Here is a 23,906-nt window from a genome sequence, read left to right as displayed (position 1 = left end):
AGTCCCGCAACCTCGTGCACCACTCACCAAAACCTAAGTAGCGAAGTACTTAGTTATTTCTATGTAAATTTAAAATTTAATAGTGTAACTGTAATAATTAGTAATGAATCCCGATCCAAAAGAATCATACCAGGATTCTGTTTATCGGAAATGGATAAATCAAGAAACAGTTATGAATTTGACAGTTTTAGACTTAAGTTTTCATGATAGAGGCTTTTATTCGCTTTTGGCTTCCTCCAGTGGGGCCACAGCCGTGTATAATATTCAAAAGGATTTGCCTACATGGATAAATGTCAATGAAGTGATTCAAAGCAATAATTCATCAATCCAATGCCTTTACTTCAGTGATCTTAGAAGTATTAAATTACCCTCCAAAGTAAGTGCTAAATTAGTCATCCAGTATGACCTATTTTTTGACCTCATAGGTGAATGTTATCATTACAAATTCTACTGATTCACATATTTTCTACAATTTTGGGCTTTTTTGTGATGTGATGGAAGTCAAGGATCGTTATTTAGACAAACAGAAGGGATTCATGATTCCTAGAAGATTTTCTATACACCTTTGTGCAATTCAAGACTCTGTTTATAAGGAAGAGAACATCAATATTTGGAAGAATCAGCAAGTCCTTGGATTCGATCTCAGTCCAATGATGAACAAAGCAGTTGAGGAAATATATTATCGTAACATACAGTATGATAACGTTATTTCAAATTCAGTCAAATTATTAGATATTGATTTGATAAATGGAACATTCAAGGATCTTGAAAAAGCCTGCATTTTTTGGAATTTATCATTTTTTCAGTATATCTCCCAGTTGCTCCACCTATTTGATAATAATAGTTTGATTATTTTAATTAAATATTTTAGCTCTAGCTAGAAAGGCGCAAGGGGAAAATGGAGTAACTGGAAGTAAGATCAAACTTTTCATTTTCAGTGAGTCAGTATTTGACGCTCTCTTGATTCATTTCGTCATTGAGTCAAGTGAAGATAAATATGAGATTTCACCAAGACATCCGTCTTCTTTGGGATGTCCAGTCTTTTTCTTATACAGTCCCTATCATGTTACCCCTTCAGATGAGCTGAAAGGAAAAGTTGAATTCCATCTTAATCGAAACAACAGAAGAGACTCAATCATACAGTTTAAACTTGACAACATGAAAGAATTTACCTTTAAAGTAATATGAAATCCCTGCTTTTCTGAATTTGATATTCATATTGTGTGTCCTTGGAAGTATAATTATAAATATTTTTTTCTTGTTAAATATTACAATCATAATTTATACTCTAAATTTTCATTCTTTTGAGCTGGGGAAAACTTTCAAAATTGAAATTATCAATTGTTGTTTTAGAAACATAAGTCTTTAACTTGGATTATATTAATATATAGATTTTGAAGAATATGAAAATAAACATGAATATAAAATATTAAAAGCTTACATCAATAGTAGCAAATATAGACAAAATATATATCCTTAGTATATATATAAATATAAATATTGTGATAATTATAGAAAGAACAGATCGTCATTTTAATTTAAGTGTATATAAAAAAAAGGAATAAAATAAAAAAATATATCAAGTTTTAGTCAATTGAAGAGGGGGAAGAGGATACGGTTTCAATCACAGCATTAAAATTCGATGACGAAGATTTTTTGATTCTGACATTACTCACATGCCAATTAAGATTTCTACTTTCAATCCTCTCGCACTTAGGACAAGTAACAATCGATCCAGCACATTCTTTATGGAAGACCGTGAAGCATTTTTCACATTGAGATATTTTTTCAAGCTCAAAGGGATACAAAGGTTTGTCGTTTCTACAAATCTCGCAAATGAACCCATGTCCTTTGCAGATGAGACAAGTTAGTATATGGGACCTAGCATACTTATCAAGTGACTTCATAAGAGAAATAAGGACTCCAGAGAAGGTTTGTTCCAAGTCCGTAAGTGAATAGGTATCCACATCGTGAACGAGATAGGGTCTATTCTCTACCACTTTCTCAAGGTGAAGATAAGCATTGGGGTTTTGAGTACAGACTTTGAGGTATTGGTACTGGTAATTGACTTTTTTTCTCAAAGTGAAAAGTGCATCAAGGTCACTTGAATAGGCAAATAGCCCACAATTAAAGGATTGTACGTTGATAATGGGTTCTAATTTGATGGCATCTAAAAAGATTTTGGCTTTCTTGCTCACAGGATACTTGGTAAAATCCCAATTGAAAACTACTTTATAGGGTATTAGCCGCATGTCATCTACGTGGCAGTCTGTACAATAGTATTTCTTGGAGTAAGCACAGGTTTTATAGGGCCCAAATACAGTTCCGACAGTCTTATTACAATTAAAGCACTCCCAATTCTGATCATCAAGTCCCTGCTCTCTTGTCACAATATCAAAACAGCTCATAAAATATTGGGACTCTAGTTGATTCAAACCACCCATATGTATATCTGGTTTTGAAGAAAATCCATAATTTAGACTCTCATGACTCTCTGGAAAAGAGTCAAAGTAATTTCGTCGGCCAAATGGATCCCATGCATCTACAAATCCGGATAAACGTGTTCCTTTAGAACGTTCCATATTTTCATGGTAGGAAGATGTAAAATCGCTCATAAAGGAGCCTCGCGCTTTAGAATTATTCTCAGAAGCAGTATGATTATGATTATTTGTATTTTCAATCTCAGTAGACTCTCCTTTCTCTGAGATGGAGGGTTCCTTGATTTCCACAATGTTTGAGGCCTTGTCTTCTTCTTGTTCAAGATCACACTCTACCGAAGAGGAAATGTCTGAATCTTCCTCATCGGTACAATCCGAATCCTCTTTGCTGATTTCTTGAGCTTGATCGTCACTTTTGACGGAAGAAAGAGAAGAGTTTTGTAAAAAAGAATTAGGAGGTGTCATGAAGTCAGCCGTTGGAGGACTCATGTTTGACTTAATATCAGTCATGGAGGGAAAGGACGATATTGATTTAAGATGTAAACTGGACGGAGGAGACAAATTGGATGGATACAGAACATTTACATTAAGAGATGTGGATGCGACAGGTGATCCTGATATGGGAGTTGAGGACTGTAAAATCAGTCTCAATGCTTCTTCTTCGTTGAGCAAACCTCTCATGATGGAATTTTCAATAGGACGAATTGAACTCTTCTCATTGTCAGTATTGACTGGCTCTGAAGATTTTTTACTACTATGAGCTTTCTTTCCCTCATCTTCTCCCACTTCCTTTTCTTGAACATCATGACCGAGAAGCATCATGCTTGCGTCCACAGCAACGGCAATCTTGGATTCTTCTATTAGTCCAGCAATGGCAAGAGGTGCACTCTGCCATTTATTGAGGATGGATGAATTGGTGGCAACATCAAAAGTAAATATCTCCAAGCCATTGATAAGCCTCATGGCGATATCCAGACATTCCGAATCCCGAATGAAGGCGTAAGCATGATAGTATGAGCGTGAAGAGGCCTTGTCTTTTGCCATAGAAAGAAGGTAACTGGTGAGTAGTCCTGCATTGATAACAACTCGAATCCATGCACGACATCGCCCAATATCTGTACTAATTTGAGAAAAGGAGTTCACCTTGTCGATATCTTGGCGATGGGAGAAGATGAGAAGATAGAGCCAGAAGCTAGGCTCAGGAATTGAAGCTGACCTGGAGCGGAAGGAAAGAAATGTAAGTATTCATTCAAGTGAGTAGTTTCATTACCGATCTCCTGATGTAGGTCCAAGTGCAAAGGAAATCTTTCCTAGAATTGAATCTTTCAGTCCATGAATGAAAATGGCTTCTATAGCGGATAAGGTTTGTCCAGAGATGCGGTTCGAGATTATCTTGTCTCCCTTTTCCCCGTACTTCACTTGGATGTCCTTGATAGAGTCAGAGAGGCTTTCCTTGATCCTCCCTTTGATTTTGTGCACGTCTTTCGCATCAGGGTTTCTATGAGCACCATGAACACGATTCAAAAAGGAAGGCATCCTTTTCAGCACACTTCTTCCCTGCAAGATGCCAAAAGTTAAAGAGGCACTGATAACATGCACTCCACTCGGCTCATTCAGGAGTTTGGGGGCTGGAAAGGGGACCTTGAAAAAGAGGAATATTTGGAGGCTTGATTTCCCTGAATACTCCGTCCTTCACTAGGAGCGTCGAGTGAGAAGTTACGTCTCCAGTTGAAGTGGTCTCAAATGATGTAATGATGACGACATTCCTCAACTGCGATGACTTCATACATCGACGCCCAGTTTAGTCATCAATAGCTACATTAGTAGAGCTAGCAGAAAGAAAATTAGAGAAGTGACAAGGATTTTTACATGGTCGCTTGGCTAATTGTGGTAGAGAGAGAATAAATATTCGGATCTTGAGAAATTCAATGGAGCTGCTATGTTGGGTCTACTCAAGATACTTAGCTCATATTTGTAAAAAAACAGGCTATTAAATTGTTGGCTGTTTTGTTGGGAAAATACGAGCCCTTAAGCATACCAAAGTTAGCAGCTAAAGACAATGGAACAGCCTTGAGCATACCTTGTCACCACTAAATTTCCGCCCCCATTTTCAGCGACACAGATCCTCTGAGAATGGACTCCGACCTCGCTCTCGCTCTATCAATACAGAATGATTTTGATAGGGAATGGAGAGAATTGTCGCTAGTGCCGTCTGGAGCAGGAGAAGATCTTCCTTGTACGGACGAAGAACCCATCATCGGATCCGAGCTTGAAGATTTAGATCCTACTCCGGACTTGCACCAACTCTTTATTAAATTTGATAATCGTTTTTTTTGGGGGTACCTGAAGGCCTGTGAAGTGAAATGGTCTCCTCGAATGACTCTTTGTGCGGGGGTTTGCTCTTATCGGAGACGGGAGGGACTTTGCTCCATTCGGTAAGGATGAGCACTTGAAGAGTGGCTGAAGTAGGAATGACTTACCATATAGTCGATGAAATATGCTTCTCGTATTTTATCTATCAACATCTTTCAGCTTGAGTGTCCCGCTTCTCAAACTTCGGCCTCGCAAGGATTTAGTTGAAACTCTTTTACACGAAATGATTCATGCCTATCTCTTTGTTACTGATCGAAACGATAATCATGATGGACATGGCCCTGAATTCCATAAACATATGTATCGCATCAACAAAGAAACTGGAACTAAGATTTCTGTTTATCACAGTTTTCACGATGAGGTATGAAATAGAAGGATGTGATATGACCCTTGAAATGAGTTAACTAATCATAGCGTATTAATACTACATATGTTAATTATATTTAGGTTAACTTGTACAAACAGCACTGGTGGAAATGTGATGGGCCCTGTGTCAATAGACGACCCTTTTTTGGCTTAGTAAAGCGGTCTATGAACAGAGCCCCAGGGCGGTATGATAATTGGTTTGCAGAACATCAGCGCTCTTGTGGGGGGACTTATCACAAAATAAAAGAGCCAGAAGGTTATGGCTTAAAAAAGAAAAAGGATGCAAAGTCGAAGACAAATGCTAAAAAGATCATTGAACCTTCTACACATCAGGATATCCGATCCTTGTTCAGCAAGCAAATCAATAATGATAAGGGTCCAAGAAAGCCATTTAGTGGTCAAAATATAGTCGGATTTGGAGGCACAAGCTATGCCAGCACTTCTACCAAAAGTGACAGTAAGTCTCAATCGTATTATTACTGCTATAAATAATATAACAATGATAATTATACATATATTTGTATTTGAAGAATGGAGCAACAATGAAGCATCATCATCTAAAACAAGTTCGTTAAAAAAAACAAATCCTGCTACTTCTTCCACAAATGTGAGTAAATCATTAGAATTTCTAGATACAAAGAGTGAATCAGAAACAAATAAATCGTCAACATCGAATTTAGCTACTCCTAACTTTAATCCAAATTGTGATAACTCCGCCCAGCGTCAAACTGTTAGAGATATCTGGATTAAAAAATTTTCTACTTCAGGGGATGGTTCTACAATAGGGCCATTAAGGAAAAAGTTCAAATCTACATTTGAATCATCCAGAAGTAATGAGAAACCATTAGTAGTTCATAAAAATCCATCTTCTCCTTCTCTTGACTCATCCGTTGAAATTATAGAAGAAACTAAGAATACAAATACTGGAAGTAATACAAAAATAATTACCCAATCAGAAGTGTCTTGTCCAATTTGTAATGAAACGTTTGTTGTAAGGGCAATCAACGCCCATTTGGATATTTGTTTAGAAAGATAAGATGAAAGTTCCTCTAGGTTTAATTATACTTAAAAATTAATTAATAACTAGACTGTGATTGTATAATAACTGCCTTTTTATTTTAACTAAATTATTTAACGCAATATTTCTTTGTGTATTGTTTTATCAAAGTCAATTTTATCATAGGTATGTAGTTTCAAAACTGCGGTAAAAGACATATTCTATGTCTAAAAACTGATATTCATATTTATTTTTTGATCGAACATAGAAATTTTTTATGGTGATGACTTTATATTATATATCAGTTGTTGGAATAAACGTTTTTACAATTTATAGTATCATTAATTAAAAAAGATAAATGAAATCAAATGAGTATATTTATAAGGAATGCGGGTATGTCGTAGTTAGCTTTTCTTCTATTGAGATAATGTGTAAAAGCCTTTGTGGAATCTAGTTTTGCAAGGGAGGCGTTGTTCGTATGATCTTCCTTCCAGGAAAACTTTTCTTGTTTGATTTCAAGGTGAAGAGCTGAGCATTTTGATACGTCTCGTTTATCTTTAAAGCTTTTTTCCCAAAATTCTGGTTTTGTAAACCATGTACCATACTTTTTATGATCAAAGGGTTTTACCCTGCTTTTTCTTCTATCATTTTCTTCTTCATGAGAGGAGGAGTCATCATCCGACCCCTCAAGCTCTTGGTCAATCTTTCGTTGTTTTAAAATTCTTTTTCTTTTCACAATTTTATATTTTTTCTTAAACTTCTTCTTGGCGATTTGAGAAGACGCGATATAGGCAATGTCTTTTGTGTTAGTTTTCCTTAAAATTTGCTTAGGTAAAACTGTTGCCCATTTATTTTTCTTTATTTCGGGTTTAGTCCTTGTATCATTCATGAGAAGAGATGCGCCCGTGGCCTGTTCTCCAAATTTCGCCCAAAATTTTAAACCCTCTGCTAACTTGGATTTGTTAGGATTTGCAGACTGAGCTGTATCAAATAATGCTTTGATTTGGGATTCAGGAGTGTTGTTAATACTGTCATCGTCTCCAATGGGAAGGCTTCTTAGCCATGCACAGAATTCACTTGTTATCTAACAAAATAAAGAATTGATGAATGAGGTAGGATTCAAAATTATTTACTATGATTATTAGCTATATCATAGATTCAAATTCATACCTGTCTACTACTAACTTAGAAATTATCTTCTGCATTTATTACCTGCATATTCGTTTATTTAATAATAACATAAGCTCAACTCCATTCATAAAAATAATAATGTCTACTCTCGGACGAAAAACAGGGAGTATTTCAGGGTCTCATTTCTCTGTTGCTTCACATACATCCACTTTGCGATCAACACGCCATGGAGGTTCTAGATCTGCTCGAGCCTCACATTATGAAGCTCTGCCTTGGTACAAGAAGCCACTGCTTAAAAATGCTCTTTACACAAATCTACAAAGAGGAGCTTGGCATGTTGGTTTTTACTCATTAATACTGAGTGTTTGGACCATATTTACTTCGTCCTTTGATGTATACTGCTTAGAAGAAGCAAAGCCTGGTACAAGTCATACTGGATACTACATCATAAGTTTTGAATTCGTTTATGTTGGAAATCCCCATGTAAGGAATTTACTCATTACCGTGAGCATCTTTAGTTTATTTGGAGGGATTGCTCTCTGTGTGACGAGTATTTTATTACTTAATGGACTCCGAAGGGAGTATGAGGTCTCATTTAAGCCCTATCTCTACATAATGGGATCCTTTACTCTTTGGAAAATATTTGCTTGGTTATTTTGTACCGTAGTGAATGACATGATTTTTGCCTATCACATAGTCATGTTTTTTGCATGGCTTACTTTCAATGTTCTGAATATTATAAGTTGGATGATTATCTATTCCTTGTATTTAGAACTTAGCGACATAACAAAGTTACAAGACTTGGCTAAATTAAAAATGGATACTATGAGCTCCCTTCCAGCTTCAAGAGCTCAGTCCCTACTCTCAAGACCCATTTCACCTTATAATTCCAATCAGCCTACACCTTTGGATATGCGAACACAGCAATACAATAGTAGGTCCCCAAGTCATCGGACGGATACTCTTACCTCAACGTCTAAGCCAACAGATATTTATTAATAGACAAATTAATTTTCGTGTAATCATTATTTTTTTTCCCCGAAAAAGAAATAGACTTAAAATCCTAACATTTTTCGGGAATTGACTTTTTTTATGTCCCATTAAAATATATGAGGGAATTATAAATATTTTATGAGCTTACTCTGCTTGTTCGTTCCTCAGCCTTCCTCGTCAGTTTGTCATCACTTTTTGCAGGTCCTTTGGATGTCTTGACGATGTTATTTTCGTCCCCAGGTTCTATAACTCCCATAAGATATATTTTTTTTTGCTCCGTGTCTGCCATAGTATTTTGAACAACACTGGATCCAAAGTTAAGCCATGATTTAAGACCCGTAAGTAGACCAGATGAAGCTATTTCCTCTATACCCTCCCCTTCATCAAGTTCATCCATTCTTTGAATAAAATCATCATAAATGTTATTACTTTTGCATTTGATTTCTTCCAATGCTCTAAAGCAATGCTTCTTTTGTGTTTCATCACTTGAAAAAGTATTTATAGGCTTTGGCTCTTTTTCCAATGCATTTACATAATCAGGCACTTCCCATCCGAGCTCTTTCCCAATAACCGCCACAAGCTCTGGTGGTAGATCCGACTCAACAAGAAACTTACCTTTAATTGTACCCTACATATAAATCAAAAGATTTTTTTAAATCTCTGTTGTAGATACTTTATTAGTTCTTTGACATTTAGCCTTACGATAATATTACTTCGAATCCTTTGGCTGAACATCAATTTTTTAGTCATTTGAATAAAGGATAAATGGGATGGACCTTTCCTAGCTATTTTGCTTTCACTAGAATTTGGATCATACTTCTTCTTAAGATCATCTATATTCATTATCCATTTGTCGGAACCAGGGATTCGAGTGGGGTGATTCATGTTCTCTCTGTGTTAAATTTTCTGTCAGGTACTTTTTAAAGAACTGCTAATGTATAAATTCGTGAATGTTATATTCTGTATTTTATATGATTATTATTGATCAAACATCTTGTACCTTGACCTAGATATAATATTATGTAATTAATGATTACTTATAATCTATATAGATGATCTGTACCTATTTAATTATACTTAATAGCATCCTATGAACTTTGAGCATTATATAATTCCACTTGACAGCAAATTATTTAATATAAGCATAATAGACAACTTTTCTACAGTTTCCTATTAATTATGAATAAAATATTGTTTACTGTTATTTTATAGTTAAATGAGTTGATTTATTGTGCCAATGAATAATTGCAAATATAGATAAATATGTATTTTTATACCAAATTATCAGGCACCAATATATTATGATCATTCAAAAGGTGCATTTAGACTAGGGTGACCATATTTTGATTTCTTGAAAGAGAACAATGTCGATTTTAGGAGAATGGATCGTCAATATATTAAAATTTGAAAACTGAAGAATTAATCAATTATTATGACTCTTAATTTTTTTTTTTTTTAAAGAAAAATCATTTTGGGTAACATTTTTTATTATTTAATTTATTTATAATTGTACTTCCATACGTTTATCATGATGTGTAGCACATGTGGCACACAATAACTTTTCTAAACTTGTAAATTGTACCATTTCCAGATCACCTTCTTTTGAGGCTCATGGAATATATAATGTTCAATATTTCAACTAAAAACATAAAATATATTTTTTGAGAGTAAGATTTTAAATCCCTAAGAAATCAAATTAACTTTGAAATTATAAATGTGGTTTAACATGTCTACCTAATTTAGTTAATGTTATCTGCCTATGGTGTTAAATCACTTTTTATTCATAAAGCCATTTAAAGGAGTTTTATCAGGATTGAGTAGAAATATATTTATTTAATGTAGTAAAAATAGCAAATTTGAGCCCCCAAAATGGTGTCTTCTTTAATTATATTACAATTTATGACGTTATTGAATATGTTCTATATGTAGATTTGACAATCCAATAATTATTTTTTAGGTTTAACTCTACAAAAATGACATTAAAAATACGTATTAGTCAATGGGCTATGATGAAAGTTGTCTAACAGCTAAAAAAGCTATAATGAGGCAAGCTTTTTCCCTTAGCTTACGGCTTTCTTTTTTGTTAAGTCATAATAATAACACAGCTGCAGTTAATCTGATTTCAATTCATAGGAATATTTACTCTCTGTTTTCTCAAGCAAGTCACAAGTATTATATAGTCATTGAAGTCATATATATGTACACAGAACACAGGGAGTTTTCTTTGTGATAAACTTTATTATATCTTATATCAGAACCTGGCATTAACAAAAACATGATTTGAGGTGAGTTGTTTGTTGCTTCATTACTTATTATTGAGTGCTCCTCTTCATCTTCATTCCTTTGAAAGTTGACCATTACCTATTGGCTATTTATTAAATAAACTTCCTGAGTATATTTTGGGGCGTAAATTTAATCAATAATCTCATATATTTTAAAGGAGCAACAAGAATAATTATGGAACATTGAATTGCTGCTGGAACAAACTAGAAAAATCATGTTCATGTATAATAATATTATTTCATATGATCTATTTGTTTTTCTCATGTTCCTACTAGTTTTTTTTACAGCCTTCTGTGTTTAGAATTGAAAGAAAGATATACGTTTCATTTTGTGAAAGTTCAAACTATAGATAATATTTCATTAAATAAATAACTTCAAAATCCTATTTAGCGATTAAAATGTTTCGAATGGACTATGGAGATACTCTGGTATCATGAATTTGCATTATCCTTCAACAGAAAAGTAGCTTAATTACTCAATGTGATTTTTGCTTTATTTTTCAGAGCCAAGAGAGTGATTTAAACGACTACGAAATGAACGGGTCCAAGCAGGTTGGTATTTCCACATAATAATTATTAATGAAACAATTTTTATATAATATATATGATATACAATAGGTAATTGTCGGAATATGTGCCATGGAGAAAAAATCTCTCTCCAAACCCATGAAAGAAATACTTACTCGATTAGAAGAATTTGAATATATCAAAACCCTAACTTTTTCAGAAGATGTGATCCTTAATGTACGAATCGTAAATGTCAGCCCTTAAAGACTTAAAATGACTAATTCATTTCTCTTTTAGGGCTCAGTTGAAGAATGGCCTTTAGTTGATTGCCTCATAGCCTTTCACTCAAAAGGCTTCCCTTTGGAAAAGGCCATAGAGTATGCAAAACTTAGAAAACCCTACATTATCAATAACTTGGAGATGCAGTATGATATCCAAGACAGACGATCCGTTTATAAGACTATGGAGAAAGAGGGGATCGAAATTCCTCGACATGCCATACTAAATAGAGATTCAGATGATCCAGCTCAGAATACCATTGTTGAATACGATGATCATGTCGAAGTCAATGGGGTTACTTTTAATAAACCTTTCGTAGAGAAACCTGTGTCCGCGGAGGATCACAATATCTTCATGTATTATCCAACTTCAGCAGGTAACAACCATGATTTAAAGACGTCTTGTAATCTACACATATTATGCATTATTACCCCTTGTTCTTGTGGAATTAGTCACATATTTCTAATTTATTACATTATCGACGTATATATATTACGTTTTATGTTCGATAAGAAGTCGAAATGCATATCATATGTAACTATATTTCCCTTGTTGCTAATTAAAACTCGTTTCCAACTCCTTGCGTGAGCACATAGGAATATCTTGTTCTTATAGCATAGAACATCAGTAACTATGCAGACAAAATGATATGATGAAATATGAGTAAATAATGAATTTAAACATAAATATAAATACATATTTAAATTAGGAGGAGGAAGTCAAAGATTATTTCGAAAAATTGGGAGTCGAAGCAGTGTATACTCATCAGAGTCTGGAGTGCGTAAAACAGGATCCTACATCTATGAAGATTTCATGGCTACTGATGGTACCGATGTCAAAGTATATACTGTAGGACCTGACTATGCACATGCGGAAGCAAGGAAGTCTCCAGCTCTTGATGGTAAAGTTGAACGAGACTGTGAAGGAAAAGAAGTTAGATATCCTGTCATTTTATCAAATAAGGAAAAATTAATTGCACGTAAAGTTTGTTTAGCTTTTAAACAAACTGTCTGCGGATTTGATTTGCTCAGGTATCTAGTATTATTAATTAAAGGTATAATACATATAATTAATTTCCCCCATCTTGTAAATATAAAAAAATAGGGCGAATGGTAGATCCATTGTCTGCGATGTAAATGGTTTTAGCTTTGTAAAAAACTCATTTAAATATTATGATGATTGTGCCAAAATTTTGGGGAACATGATCCTTAGAGAATTGGCGCCTACACTCCATATTCCTTGGAACATTCCTTTTCAACTTGATGATCCTCCAATTGTCCCGACGACAGTTGGAAAAATGTAAGTTTATTCTCTAAACCATCTAAGTACAGTCATATTAAGAAATTTTTTGAAGTCATCAACCTTAAAAATATCTCTTTTTGAAGTCACTAAATTTTGAATATATTTTTAATAATAGGAATACAACTGGAAAAAAATAAATGTCACAATTATGACTATGTACTTATGCTTTTTATAAATGAATCTATAGGAATAAAAGTAAGGCTGTAATAATTGATAAACCTTTCAAAGTATTTGTAGATTTAGTGAAGTAGTTTTATATTTAAAAAAAATATCAAGTATACATAGTCTAGTCTGGATAAGAGTAATTCAGAAAAGATCAACTTTTCTCAGAATTTTTTTTTAATACGATAAATGATTACGCATTATTATAAGTATTAATATAAAAATACTATATATATATATTATAGCTCATAAATAATTTTTAGAACATATTCCTGCCATACATTTCTCTCCAATATTGACCATAATTATAATTAATAACCATACAGCAGATCCACTTTCATTCCATAATTTTACGGCATTGAGTGAAACGGTATGAAAAATCGTATTATAATCATAAGCTGTATTAGCAAAAAGTAAAGAAAATAACTGATTTTATAGACTAAATGGACCTTCATTTCAATTTTGACTAACTAAGTAAATAAATACTTAATTACACATATATTTAGGGGAAACACTTAATTATGGATACACTTCGGATCCGAGTAACATTTTAGAGGAACTGATAGTTTTGCTCTTATCTGGATTTGACTATCATAAACTATTAACTTCTTTGTTTTTTTTTTCCTCAGATGACTTTTTGAGTTGTAATTAAGCTTTGATACCTTTTTTAAAAAAATCGATGAAATCTCACTTTACGTCTACCTACTTTGATTGAGCAGTATTTTTAGATTGAAACCTAAATATTTTAATGAATAATAAGTTGACGATAAATTAAATTCATATTTGTATAACTTTTAGGATGGAGTTAAGATGTGTTGTTGGAGTAATACGCCATGGAGATCGAACCCCAAAACAAAAAATGAAACTTGAAGTTAGACACCCCAAATTTTTTGATATATTTCGCAGATATAGTGAAGGCCATAAATTTGCACGAATTAAGCTTAAAAAGCCACAGCAATTGCAGGAAATCCTTGATATTGTGAGAGAGCTTCTCGAACAAATTGATAGAGGATCCTCTGAATCTGAGCTCATACAGGAGAAACGAAGTAAACTTGAGCAAATCAAACATGTACTTGAAATGTATGGCCACTTCTCGGGCATAAATAGAAAAGTACAGCTCAAGTATCAGCCAAAGGGTAGACCTCGAAACTCGAGCTCTGAGGATGGTAATTATAATATGTGGCCTAGGGGATATAAGCTGAGCATTAATAATTAATATGTTTATGATATTTAAATTAGAGCTACCCAAAGAACCGTCCTTACTCTTAATATTGAAATGGGGAGGGGAACTGACTCCGATTGGTCGGGTACAAGCTGAAGAACTAGGAAAAGTCTTTCGATGCATGTATCCAGGAGGACAGGGTAATAATGGTTATACATTTTTTTTTTAAATATCAATTAATTATCTACTTTTGTTATAATTATTTTATTTTAATCATTTTTGTTTCGTTTTTTTTTTTTTTTTTTTTTTTTTTTTTTTTTTTTTTACACTTACTTAGTTATGTACATGTATATTCATATATTTAGAATCATATTCCTTTGATGTTATACCTAGATATATGATTACATGAACATAATATTCACATTAACAACGGAAACAGCAGTGAGAACAAGAACCTCCTACTAATTGAATAAGCAAATCACACAATAATTATTATATTGTTTGTGGAAATTAATCCTTAAAAACTTGAAAAATTTAATGTTCACTGAGACTCAACGACAATTTAAGTGCATACAAATCCTTCAAACATGGGAGTAAAACAGTGTTTGCTTGCTGTTTACAAAAAAAAAAAAAAATAATAATAATTGAATAATTATTATTCAAGACATATTATCCTACCTTCCCTCTCCTCATTTAAACCACCCAAAATTTACATAAAACAGACAATTTTTCTTCCTTGCTTCAGTTGTTTTCAAGTCTTACTGGAATCATTACAGATTTGTTGATTGGAGGTCTTCCTCCTATAATGGAAGATACAGAGAAGATTAGAACAAACACAATTAATGGTATGTAAATTTAATGTTTTATTCAGTCTCTCTTTTTTCTTCTTCTTTAATTACATTGATAATTACGTAGAATTACACAATCAATCTTAATTACTCTACTGATGGAATAATATGCCCATACCTATTTGTGTAAGGGGAATGTACTATTACTATAAATATGGTTTGCAGACCATACAATTTAATTAACTTTAAACCTAGTAAAACTTGAATCTACCTGATGTGAATATTACATATTATTCTGTATCCATTTTTTTCTTCGGTCAACATCAATTAATTATATTGTCTGTCTCTCTCTTTCTCTATACTATTGTTCTATTCATTAACACTTTTTACCCTCTATTTTTATCATGCTATATACTACTTGTTTGAAGAAGGTTTTAGACATTTTTTGTATTGTCCCTTTTACTAATCATATGATTTCTCATATATTTGATTATTATTATGTTGTTATTAATTAATTAAATATATATTTTTTTTTTTTGAGTTTAAATCTCCCTGGTTCCTCATAGATCATAATGATCCCTAACCTTTTCCCTATTTCTCTTTTATACACAGGGGAATATGCAGGAACACAAGGCTTGGGTCTTCTCCGTCTTCACTCAACATATCGTCATGATCTGAAGATCTACGCCTCGGATGAAGGAAGAGTACAAATGACGGCAGCTGCATTTGCCAAGGGTCTTCTTGCACTGGAAGGAGAGTTAACTCCTATTCTTGTTCAAATGGTTAAATCCGCGAATACAAATGGTCTTTTAGATAACGAATGCGATAGTTCGAGCAAGTATCAAAACACGTGAGTGCCGATGTTCATTGTTAATAATCTTTGTCGTATTACTTGAAGGAAATAATGTGAGTGAGAAGAGGAGTAATGCGAGTAAGAGTATAAATATACAGAGGAAATTGTTTCATTTGTTCCATTATGATCGAAGTGCAAATACTAGGAGAAGGTGCTCATGGTTTTATTCTGGGGTTGCTGTTTTTTTTTTTTTTTTTTTTCTCTTTTCTAAGCTAAATGTATACATTATTCATATTGTACATAATATGAAGAAATGTAGAGTTAATTTACTGTGATGTAAAAATTGAGTTATTCAAATATCAGTCTTCAATGATTTGACGTATTTTAATTATTATTAATACGATAATGACTTGAGATAATAATGATACCCTTTTTTTGTTCCTTTTGTTGATTGAACACCTATTTTTTTGACTGATTTTCCTTACAGTTAGTAAATAATTAATCCAACTAATTTCAGTTTTTTTAGCGATTGACTCTTTCTGTACATATTTTATCCTCTCTCTACTCCTTTGTTTTAATTTGTATTATAAAAGTGATGTCCCTTGAATTAAAATTATAGATATATCTAATATTTGGGATCTAAGCCATGTTTTTTACCTTTCAATAATGCTCTTAATAGATGTTTTCCATAAACATCATTTTTATCCTAATTATGTCCTAATAATTAAGAAGTATTATTGCACTTCAGTAATACAAATATCTAAGTTACCCCATTCGTTAGACAATACTATTTAAATAGTTTATGTTAGGATATGACCGATATGGATTTCGGTATCAGGATACCTACCCACCTAGACAACTACCCCCCTACTTTTTACCCCCTTGTCAAATATATACCATAACTCATAAGGTATGAATGAGTAAACTGACTATGTTGAATAACACTAGTCGCCAAAATTTTAACTTTCTTTGCATGTGAGGTACAGACTCTTTGGATTTCTTTAGATAAGCTCACTTTTTTTTTTTTGATTGAGATGGTGTTGAAGCATTTCTGAAGCCTGAAAATGATCTTTGTTACCCAAAATTCTGATTTTGTGGCTTGCAGAGTGCCTTTTGGAAAATATTTTTCACAACATTAACATGATCTTTTTTGGCTTAGAAGATCTAAATTAAGCTGACGTAAAGAAAAATACATTATTTTCTAAAAGGATGGCTTTAGTAATGGGCATCTCGTGTTTCATATCTGGGATCGATTTACGCTAGATGGTAAAGATTTCGTACTAAAAAAACTTCTTAGGTAGTTTTGTGATTGTTGGACTCAGTATTGTCAGAGTGTCTATCGACGATGGGGACCAACAAAGAGAAAATACGCCATATTTTACAGTTTTTTATTGAATAAAAACAAAAATGCAGGCAGGCGACTGAAATTGTGAATAGTGTTTATGGTCCTGATACTGTAACAGCTAATCACGCACTATATTGTTTTTGTCGATTCCTTTCCGGTAATTTTGATGTCAAAGATGCAGTACGCTCTGGAAGGCCAATTGTCGAAAATGTTAATAAATTCATGTAAATCATCGGGTCCGACTGTTTTTATTGCTTAGGAGATAAAAATTAATGGGAAAAAAATCTATTAAAAATGATGGATTTCTTTTTACTGCAACTTTATAATGCCCCTCACTGTTAAAAACTACGTACCATTAAAATTATAAAGCGTTCTTTTCTTTGTCAATGGGCAAACTTACAAAATCAGCAAGATATCAAATACTTATTTCCTTCACATATCCCAGCAATTAAATAAAACAACAACATTAGCAGGAGTGTCCGCAGAGGTTGGGTGAAAGGACTGTAGCCCCCCCCCCTCCAATTAAGGAATTTTTGCTCTTTACTGGATTTTTTTTATGAGGATGAAAAAATTTTATGCGACAAAAGGGCTAATTTTTTTTGAAATATTTATTTTCTTAAAAAAGGTAATTTGGGCAAATTATGCAGTATAGCAAAATTATATTTTAAATTTTTTGTTAATAGCTGTTGATTTTTTTTTTTAAATGTAATATTTGAAATTCATTTGGAATTTAGCTTGTAGGTACATGTACATGTTTCCAAATTTGTCTAGACTATATGAGATGCTGCTTTCTTTAGGCACAAAAGAAGAAAATTTGTGTTATGAAGTTAATTTTCATATTTCGCGAAATAAAATCAATCAGAAGCACACCATTGCAATCCAAGGGGAAATATTCAATTATTAATAAAATAGATATAATTACTTAATACTAAAAATGATATATTTACTTAATACTAAAAATGATATATTTACTTAATACTAAAAGAGATATGAAATAAAATTATGTTCGGAATCCAAGTCAGGGGTGTCCGCAAGGGGTGGGTTGGAAGGCTGTAGCCTTCCCCAAATTTTGAAATTTTTGCATTTTACTAGAAAATTTAACATTTGAAATTTTTTCAAAAAAATTAAAATTTTATGAATACCTGTGGATTTTTGAAATTTTTTTCGAAAAAAATTATTTTTTGTGTAAAGCTGTGGTTTTTGAAATTTTTTCCAAGAAATTTAATTTTTTGTGTAAAGCTGTGAATTTTTATATCAATAAAAAAATTATCCAGAAAATTTTTATTTGAAATTTATTTTTCGTGAATAGCTGTAGCTTTTTCAAATTTTTTTCCAAAAAATTTAATTTTTGAATTTTTTATCACCAAAATTTCAATTTCAATTTTTTTAAAATCCAATCCCGGTTCAAGAACTGCTTGAATCTCAAGACCTCTAAGGGCATAACTTTTTTATATATTATAAAAACATAAATTAGTTTTAATCTATAAGTCAATTTTCTGAGTTTTTAGTGCAATTGCAGCGTTTTGCAATATTTTTTTTACGTAGACAGGGTAACACAGTTGTATCTGAGTTCCACAAAGCTAAGGGCTTCTTATGCATCTGGAAAAGGGGTTTTTTGGGACCAGACGGTTTAAATAAAAGAGGGAAGGGCTGTGGTAGATTATGGATCGAGGTCCGCTACTAAGCTTGTTGGGCCCCTATAATATGATAATAATAATATTTCTTAAGCCAGGTTTCCCAAATTTACTGTGCAATCCTCCATTCCCCACTTTCCTACCCGCCCCTCCCTAGCCTCCCTCACGCGCCCACTTTGAAAACCATTGTCTTAAGCAACCTTAGTTTCCGAGGCCTCTTCTGGAACTTGGAGCACTACGCACTCTGCTTATAACTGTTATAAGGTAGCTGCTACGGCCCTGTTTGTATCTAATATCATTTCCTTGGCCCGAATTTTCTATCAACGCCCCTTGTTTTAAGTGCCTGTTACTAAACTGAGCCTGTATAAAAAAGAAACGAGACCGATAAAGCTGAACAGAGATAGAGACCGGGACAAATAGTACCGCTTAACCTGAATCGGGTACAACCTTGACTATAAACGTTTCTAGTATCACTTTGAAACTTTGAAGGGCAGTAACTACATCCACCCTTTTCTTAAGGATTTGTTCATATATTCAAAAAGGTCTAAACCTCAAAAACTTGAAATTATCCGAACTTGAAAATTGTTGTGTTCATACTCTGTCCTAGACAAATTTTTTCCCTGGTTCGGTCTTAAGTGATTATTTCTGTCCACATCACGGTTCTGAAACTATGGGCCAAAATTAAATTGTAGATATATTCAAATATTAAATTCAATATTACTATTTTCTAAAAAAATATCCATTTATTTCCTTTAAACAGGAGTTTTATTATTTATCAAATTTACATTTTTTTAAACATCATTTTTTGTTTTGGACTGATGAAGGGCAAATTTTTCCCGTGTTGACTGAATGTTACTACGAGGCTGCTCAGACCGAATTAGTTTGGTTTTGTAGAAATTATATTGATCTCATATTGGTCTAGAATTTCCAAACTAAACCCCAGTATATCCTAACACGAACTCTCAACGGAGAACACAAAATTTTTAGCTCAAATCCAACACTAGTTCATAGTAAAAAGTTCAGAGGTATCAGTAGGGGGTGGGCCAAATTAAGGATTTTTTCATTATTACTAGAATATTTAATATTTGAATTTTTTGTGAACAGCTGTGGGCTTTTGAAATTTTTTTCCAAAAATTTAACATTTGAAATTTTTTTTCAAAAAAGTTTATATTTGAAATATATTTTTTGTGAATAGCTGTGGGCTTTTGAAATTTTTTTTCAAAAATTTAAAATTGAATTTTTTTAAATATAATATTTTTAATTACTATAAATTTTCCGAAAAAATTTAATTTTTGGATTTTTTCTTTTGAAATAGTAATCCTGTAGACGTCCCTGAAGTTATTTACCTATTTAACACAAGTATATAATACAAATATGTTATTTGACTAACATTTTGAAGTAACTTTGTTTTTAAAGTTGTACTAAATTACATCATTACAATAAGTATGCGTCATATGTAAAATACATATTATGTCGTTATTATCATGATTCTAATTACTCGACTTTCAAGTGTTTTTTTTAATTTTATTTTTTGTTAAATTATTTATATAAAGTATTGTTTTACATATTATAATTCATATTAATTACTCTATCCATTCTTTTATATCTTTCTAGAGTAAAGGTCAAGTTGCACGAAATGATGCAAATGTCCCAGGACTTTACACCGGAAGAAGAAGAGAAATTGAATCCTTGCTCACAAATATCTGTTGCTAATGCTTTAAAACTTATTCGTAATCCAGCTAAATGCTGTAATCATATTTACAAATTAATTCAAATACTCAATGCTGATATAAAAATCAAAAGACAGAAATTGACCGATGCTGGTGCGAAAACCCTTAGTTATCCTCATCTAATTATTGTCTTTAGTGTAATGGAATTGGATAACTCTCTCTTTTTTTTCCTTTTTTGTTTTCGTTTAGAATTGTATCATGGAGAAACTTGGGAACTCATGGCTCGACGATGGAACAAATTAGAAAAGGACTTTTGGAGTAAAAATGAACTCTATGATATTTCCAAAGTTCCGGATATTTATGATTGTATCAAGTATGATATTCAGCATAATCGTGATATCCTCCCATCCCCAGAAGCGGAAGAGCTCTACATTTATGCCAAAAATATGGCTGATGTAGTTATCCCTCAGGTATGACGGAATTAATTTCGAACTTTTTTCAAACTAATTGTGGATTCAATGCAAAACTATAGGAATATGGGATGACAAGAAGTGAAAAGTTAGCCATTGCACAGGGAATATGTGCTCCACTTCTGAGGAAAATCAGATCAGATCTACAAAGAAATATTGAAGCAGATAGTTTTGAAGAGGAATGTGATACAGTTAATCGACTAAATCCTAGATATTCCTCTGGAGTTTCTTCTCCAGGTCGTCATGTTAGAACTCGACTCTATTTTACATCGGAAAGTCATATCCACTCTTTACTCACTGTTTTCTCTGAGGGTGGTTTAGTTGATGTATGTTGAAATTTTAACTATAGGTATGATGTGATGTTCCTAATATGAACTTTTAATTTTCTTTAGTCACAAGATGAGCAATGGCAGAGAGCTATGGAATATGTTTCTTTAGTATCCGAGATGAATTACATGACACAGGTTGTTATTATGCTATATGAGGATCCAACAAAGGATCCATCTTCGGATCAAAGATTTCACGTTGAATTACACTTCTCTCCTGGAGTCAATTGTTGTATCAAAAAAGAGCTTCCTCCCGGTCCAGGCTTTAGACCACACTCCAGAAACAATGAACACGGAAATGGTGGTGGAAGTAGTTTGGATAGAAGTCGTGTTCCATCTCGAGATGAATCTACTGAGAATGCAAGTTCAACCCCTCTTTCCCCCGTAAAATGCTCAGTCGATTGTTCGAGTGGTGATTTGAATAAATTTTTTTGTGCCATTGAGCAAGATGCATCAACTGAGGAGGAGGCATTGTTTGAAGTTAATTATTCATCAAAAGCCACATCGGAACCCCGTTCCATTGAATCAAATTCTTCTAATGTTATGAATTGTTCTGATGAATACTCTAGTTCATCATCTGTATGTAAGAAGAGTGTTGGCAAAAGATCTAGGAGTTTAGAGAAGAAAGGCTCGAGACCCAGATCACTTGATTGTGAATGTGATAACAAAACTAATTCTGCGTCTTCGAGTTATAAAGGTCTTAATTTAAAAAAAAGTTATTATATTGGGGGAGGGGGAAGAAAATAATCAAGTAATAAATAAATATTTTTATCTTATTAGAATTCTCTCACAAGGGATCAACGACTACAAAATTGTTTTCCACGGCCGTCATTTCTGGTTCCTCTTCTGCTCCCAATCTTAAAGAAATGTCGCCTGTACCTGGTTCAACTATAGGTGATAAAATTAATAACAATCCATTCATTTCAAAAAGTATGGATAATTAATTATTTATCTATTTATTTTCAAGCTGTAAGCGCCACAATGCCAACAATAAGACCTTTGGAAACTCTACATAATGCTCTCTCCCTTCGACAACTTGATGAATTTCTTGGCTATATCACCTCTGCCAATTTTAAAACCCCTAGCACATCTCCACCATTGAGATCCTCTTTTTCATCCAAATCCAATCTTAATAGCCGACCTCCACCGCCACCTCTGCGTTTCATGTCACCTGCCAACAGTAAGATTTTTTTTTTTCAATTTTCAAAGTTATTGTTTAAATATTTATCAATGGACTCAATAGGAATAATAGATATTAGGGGAGATTAAGTGTGCCTTGATGTTTGAATATAAAATGTGTACAAGTCAAAATTGAACAAGTAAGGAACTGACTGATTCTCCCATTTCCACTTCCAGGTCTTTAAGATAAGATTTGAAAAATTTAAAATTAAGAGAACAAAAAACTAGCAAAAAAAGTGTTCCAATGATTTAATTAAGCAATGCTTAAGGTAAGAGATTCAACTTGTGTGAACTCAAGCACAACTAACATTGGTACTTACAAGCTTTTCCTATTCCTAAAATCAATATTAACATTTGCTTGAATTTTTTGAAGGATAATTAAGAAGCAATCATTTATATCTAATTGAATATATATGCTTTTATTAAATAATATAAAACATTTAACCTCTCGTTTGCACGGAAAATTGCCCCTCATTTACTGAACATTTCAGGTTGGATAATACCTCTGTATAACAAATGGAAATCCATTATTTTTCCAATAGATGGCTTAAGGAATTATATATTTTGCGTACTATAAGTGTGGTCGCTTTACGTTAGATGGCGTTAGAAATATAAGATTTTGTTTTAAAACTTTTCACCTCGTTGCCTTTACTGTATCACACAACTGTATATAGTGCTCCCTGATGCAAATCATATAAATATTTTATATAAGAAATTATAATGAAGTCATATTAATGAAATATTGCAGCTGATATTAACAAGGGTCTTAATTTAGTAATACTATACATATATATTGCTCCTACAAAAATATCCTCTCTACATTGCACATTGCTGTTAGCATATTGTACCTTCTGAATTATGGAATATTGACTTTGCGTTAAAAAAAAATATTGCAGAATCAAAATGTCCATCTATGGTTAGCCCCAAAAAGTTTGGTAGGCTCATTTTTTATGTTTTACCGCTTGGTCACCAAAGAGCTAATTAAGATTTAACTAATTTTAATTCAAAAGACTGATAGGAGGAAGGAGCAGAAAAATAAACAGCTGACAACAAAATACAATGTAAATTTTAGTAGTTGAAGTAAGGTTACGCCGTAATAATTCAATTTTAAATTTTTACTTAATGAAATCATTTTCTCAACCTGTTGAATTTTTCCCCCCAGGGCAATTTTCCTGTACCAAACATAATATCATATATATTAATAACACTGGGTTTCGAGTATAATTTATATAATTAAAGAGATGAATTTTTAGATAACGATGAATTTCTTAATCATTTTTGTACGCTAATACGTTTAATGATTTAAAAAATATTTTTCCACATATTTTTTTAAGGTTTCACTTCATTTGTTTCAAGTGCCGATACATCTCCTGCTCCAATAGATTTCTTTTCTAGGATTCGAATTTTGGCTCTACAACAAGAAGATAATAACGATTCTGTATGAATAAATTGAATCATTATCCCTTATAATTATTATTGCAATATTCTTTACGATAATCTCCATTTTTTTAATAATCCTTTGTTGTATTCTATATTATGTCATCATTCATTTTTACATATCATTTTAGAATAATTTATAAATGATAGTAGGTATATTAAATTATTTTATTTATATATTCAAATATTATATTGATATTATATTCAATTATATATATATATATTTATCATCGTTACGAATAAATGGATATTATTATTGCTCAATCAGGTCA

General features: G+C 32.6%; 5 protein-coding genes across 44 annotated transcripts; 3 read left to right on the top strand and 2 right to left on the bottom strand.

The window, feature by feature from the left end:
- Window positions 1-14: 14 nt before the first annotated feature.
- Window positions 15-1,293, top strand: LOC121126252 (protein arginine N-methyltransferase 8-B-like). The gene is made up of 3 exons (XM_071891724.1): window positions 15-376; window positions 426-805; window positions 939-1,293. Exons 1-3 carry the CDS (start codon window positions 104-106, stop codon window positions 1,186-1,188), a joined length of 903 nt encoding a protein of 300 aa, XP_071747825.1. The 5' UTR covers window positions 15-103; the 3' UTR covers window positions 1,189-1,293.
- A 54-nt stretch (window positions 1,294-1,347) lies between these two features.
- On the bottom strand, window positions 1,348-5,056 carry Plekhm1 (Pleckstrin homology and RUN domain containing M1). Its single transcript, XM_040721526.1, has 3 exons — window positions 4,919-5,056; window positions 3,709-3,995; window positions 1,348-3,654 (listed from the first exon to the last, which is right to left on the bottom strand). Exons 1-3 carry the CDS (start codon window positions 4,961-4,963, stop codon window positions 1,587-1,589), a joined length of 2,400 nt encoding a protein of 799 aa, XP_040577460.1. The 5' UTR covers window positions 4,964-5,056; the 3' UTR covers window positions 1,348-1,586.
- Window positions 4,472-23,898, top strand: LOC121126147 (inositol hexakisphosphate and diphosphoinositol-pentakisphosphate kinase). 40 transcript variants are annotated; one of them, XR_011782176.1, is made up of 22 exons: window positions 4,472-4,873; window positions 4,971-5,172; window positions 5,259-5,634; window positions 5,708-5,784; window positions 11,085-11,132; window positions 11,199-11,324; window positions 11,385-11,742; window positions 12,076-12,397; window positions 12,471-12,665; window positions 13,629-13,996; window positions 14,070-14,201; window positions 14,769-14,837; window positions 15,393-15,614; window positions 15,679-15,784; window positions 20,167-20,375; window positions 20,472-20,692; window positions 20,755-21,018; window positions 21,085-21,715; window positions 21,799-21,912; window positions 21,986-22,198; window positions 22,375-22,466; window positions 23,532-23,672. XR_011782176.1 is itself a non-coding variant. In XM_071891660.1 (21 exons), the coding sequence occupies exons 1-21, from the start codon at window positions 4,572-4,574 to the stop codon at window positions 23,639-23,641; spliced, it is 4,656 nt and encodes a 1,551-aa protein (XP_071747761.1). In that variant the 5' UTR covers window positions 4,472-4,571; the 3' UTR covers window positions 23,642-23,858. The 40 variants fall into 40 exon arrangements, 36 of the variants coding, with proteins under 36 accessions (XP_071747761.1, XP_040577410.1, XP_040577388.1 ...); XR_011782187.1 differs by lacking the exon at window positions 15,679-15,784 and having other exon boundaries at window positions 15,393-15,630; window positions 23,532-23,898; XR_011782166.1 differs by having other exon boundaries at window positions 20,167-20,692; window positions 21,085-21,733.
- On the bottom strand, window positions 6,272-9,183 carry LOC121126233 (uncharacterized). Its single transcript, XM_040721558.2, has 3 exons — window positions 9,001-9,183; window positions 8,447-8,926; window positions 6,272-7,258 (listed from the first exon to the last, which is right to left on the bottom strand). The coding sequence occupies exons 1-3, from the start codon at window positions 9,181-9,183 to the stop codon at window positions 6,539-6,541; spliced, it is 1,383 nt and encodes a 460-aa protein (XP_040577492.1). The 3' UTR covers window positions 6,272-6,538.
- pasi2 (Protein) lies at window positions 7,296-8,445 on the top strand. Its single transcript, XM_040721567.2, has one exon. The coding sequence runs from the start codon at window positions 7,309-7,311 to the stop codon at window positions 8,302-8,304; it is 996 nt and encodes a 331-aa protein (XP_040577501.2). The 5' UTR covers window positions 7,296-7,308; the 3' UTR covers window positions 8,305-8,445.
- Window positions 23,899-23,906: the final 8 nt, after the last annotated feature.

The sequence above is a fragment of the Lepeophtheirus salmonis genome, chromosome 1 (assembly GCF_016086655.4).
Source record: "Lepeophtheirus salmonis chromosome 1, UVic_Lsal_1.4, whole genome shotgun sequence".
NCBI classification, from domain to species: domain Eukaryota; kingdom Metazoa; phylum Arthropoda; class Copepoda; order Siphonostomatoida; family Caligidae; genus Lepeophtheirus; species Lepeophtheirus salmonis.
Note: the sequence above shows the minus strand (reverse complement) of the source record. Positions and strands in the feature narration are given on the sequence as shown.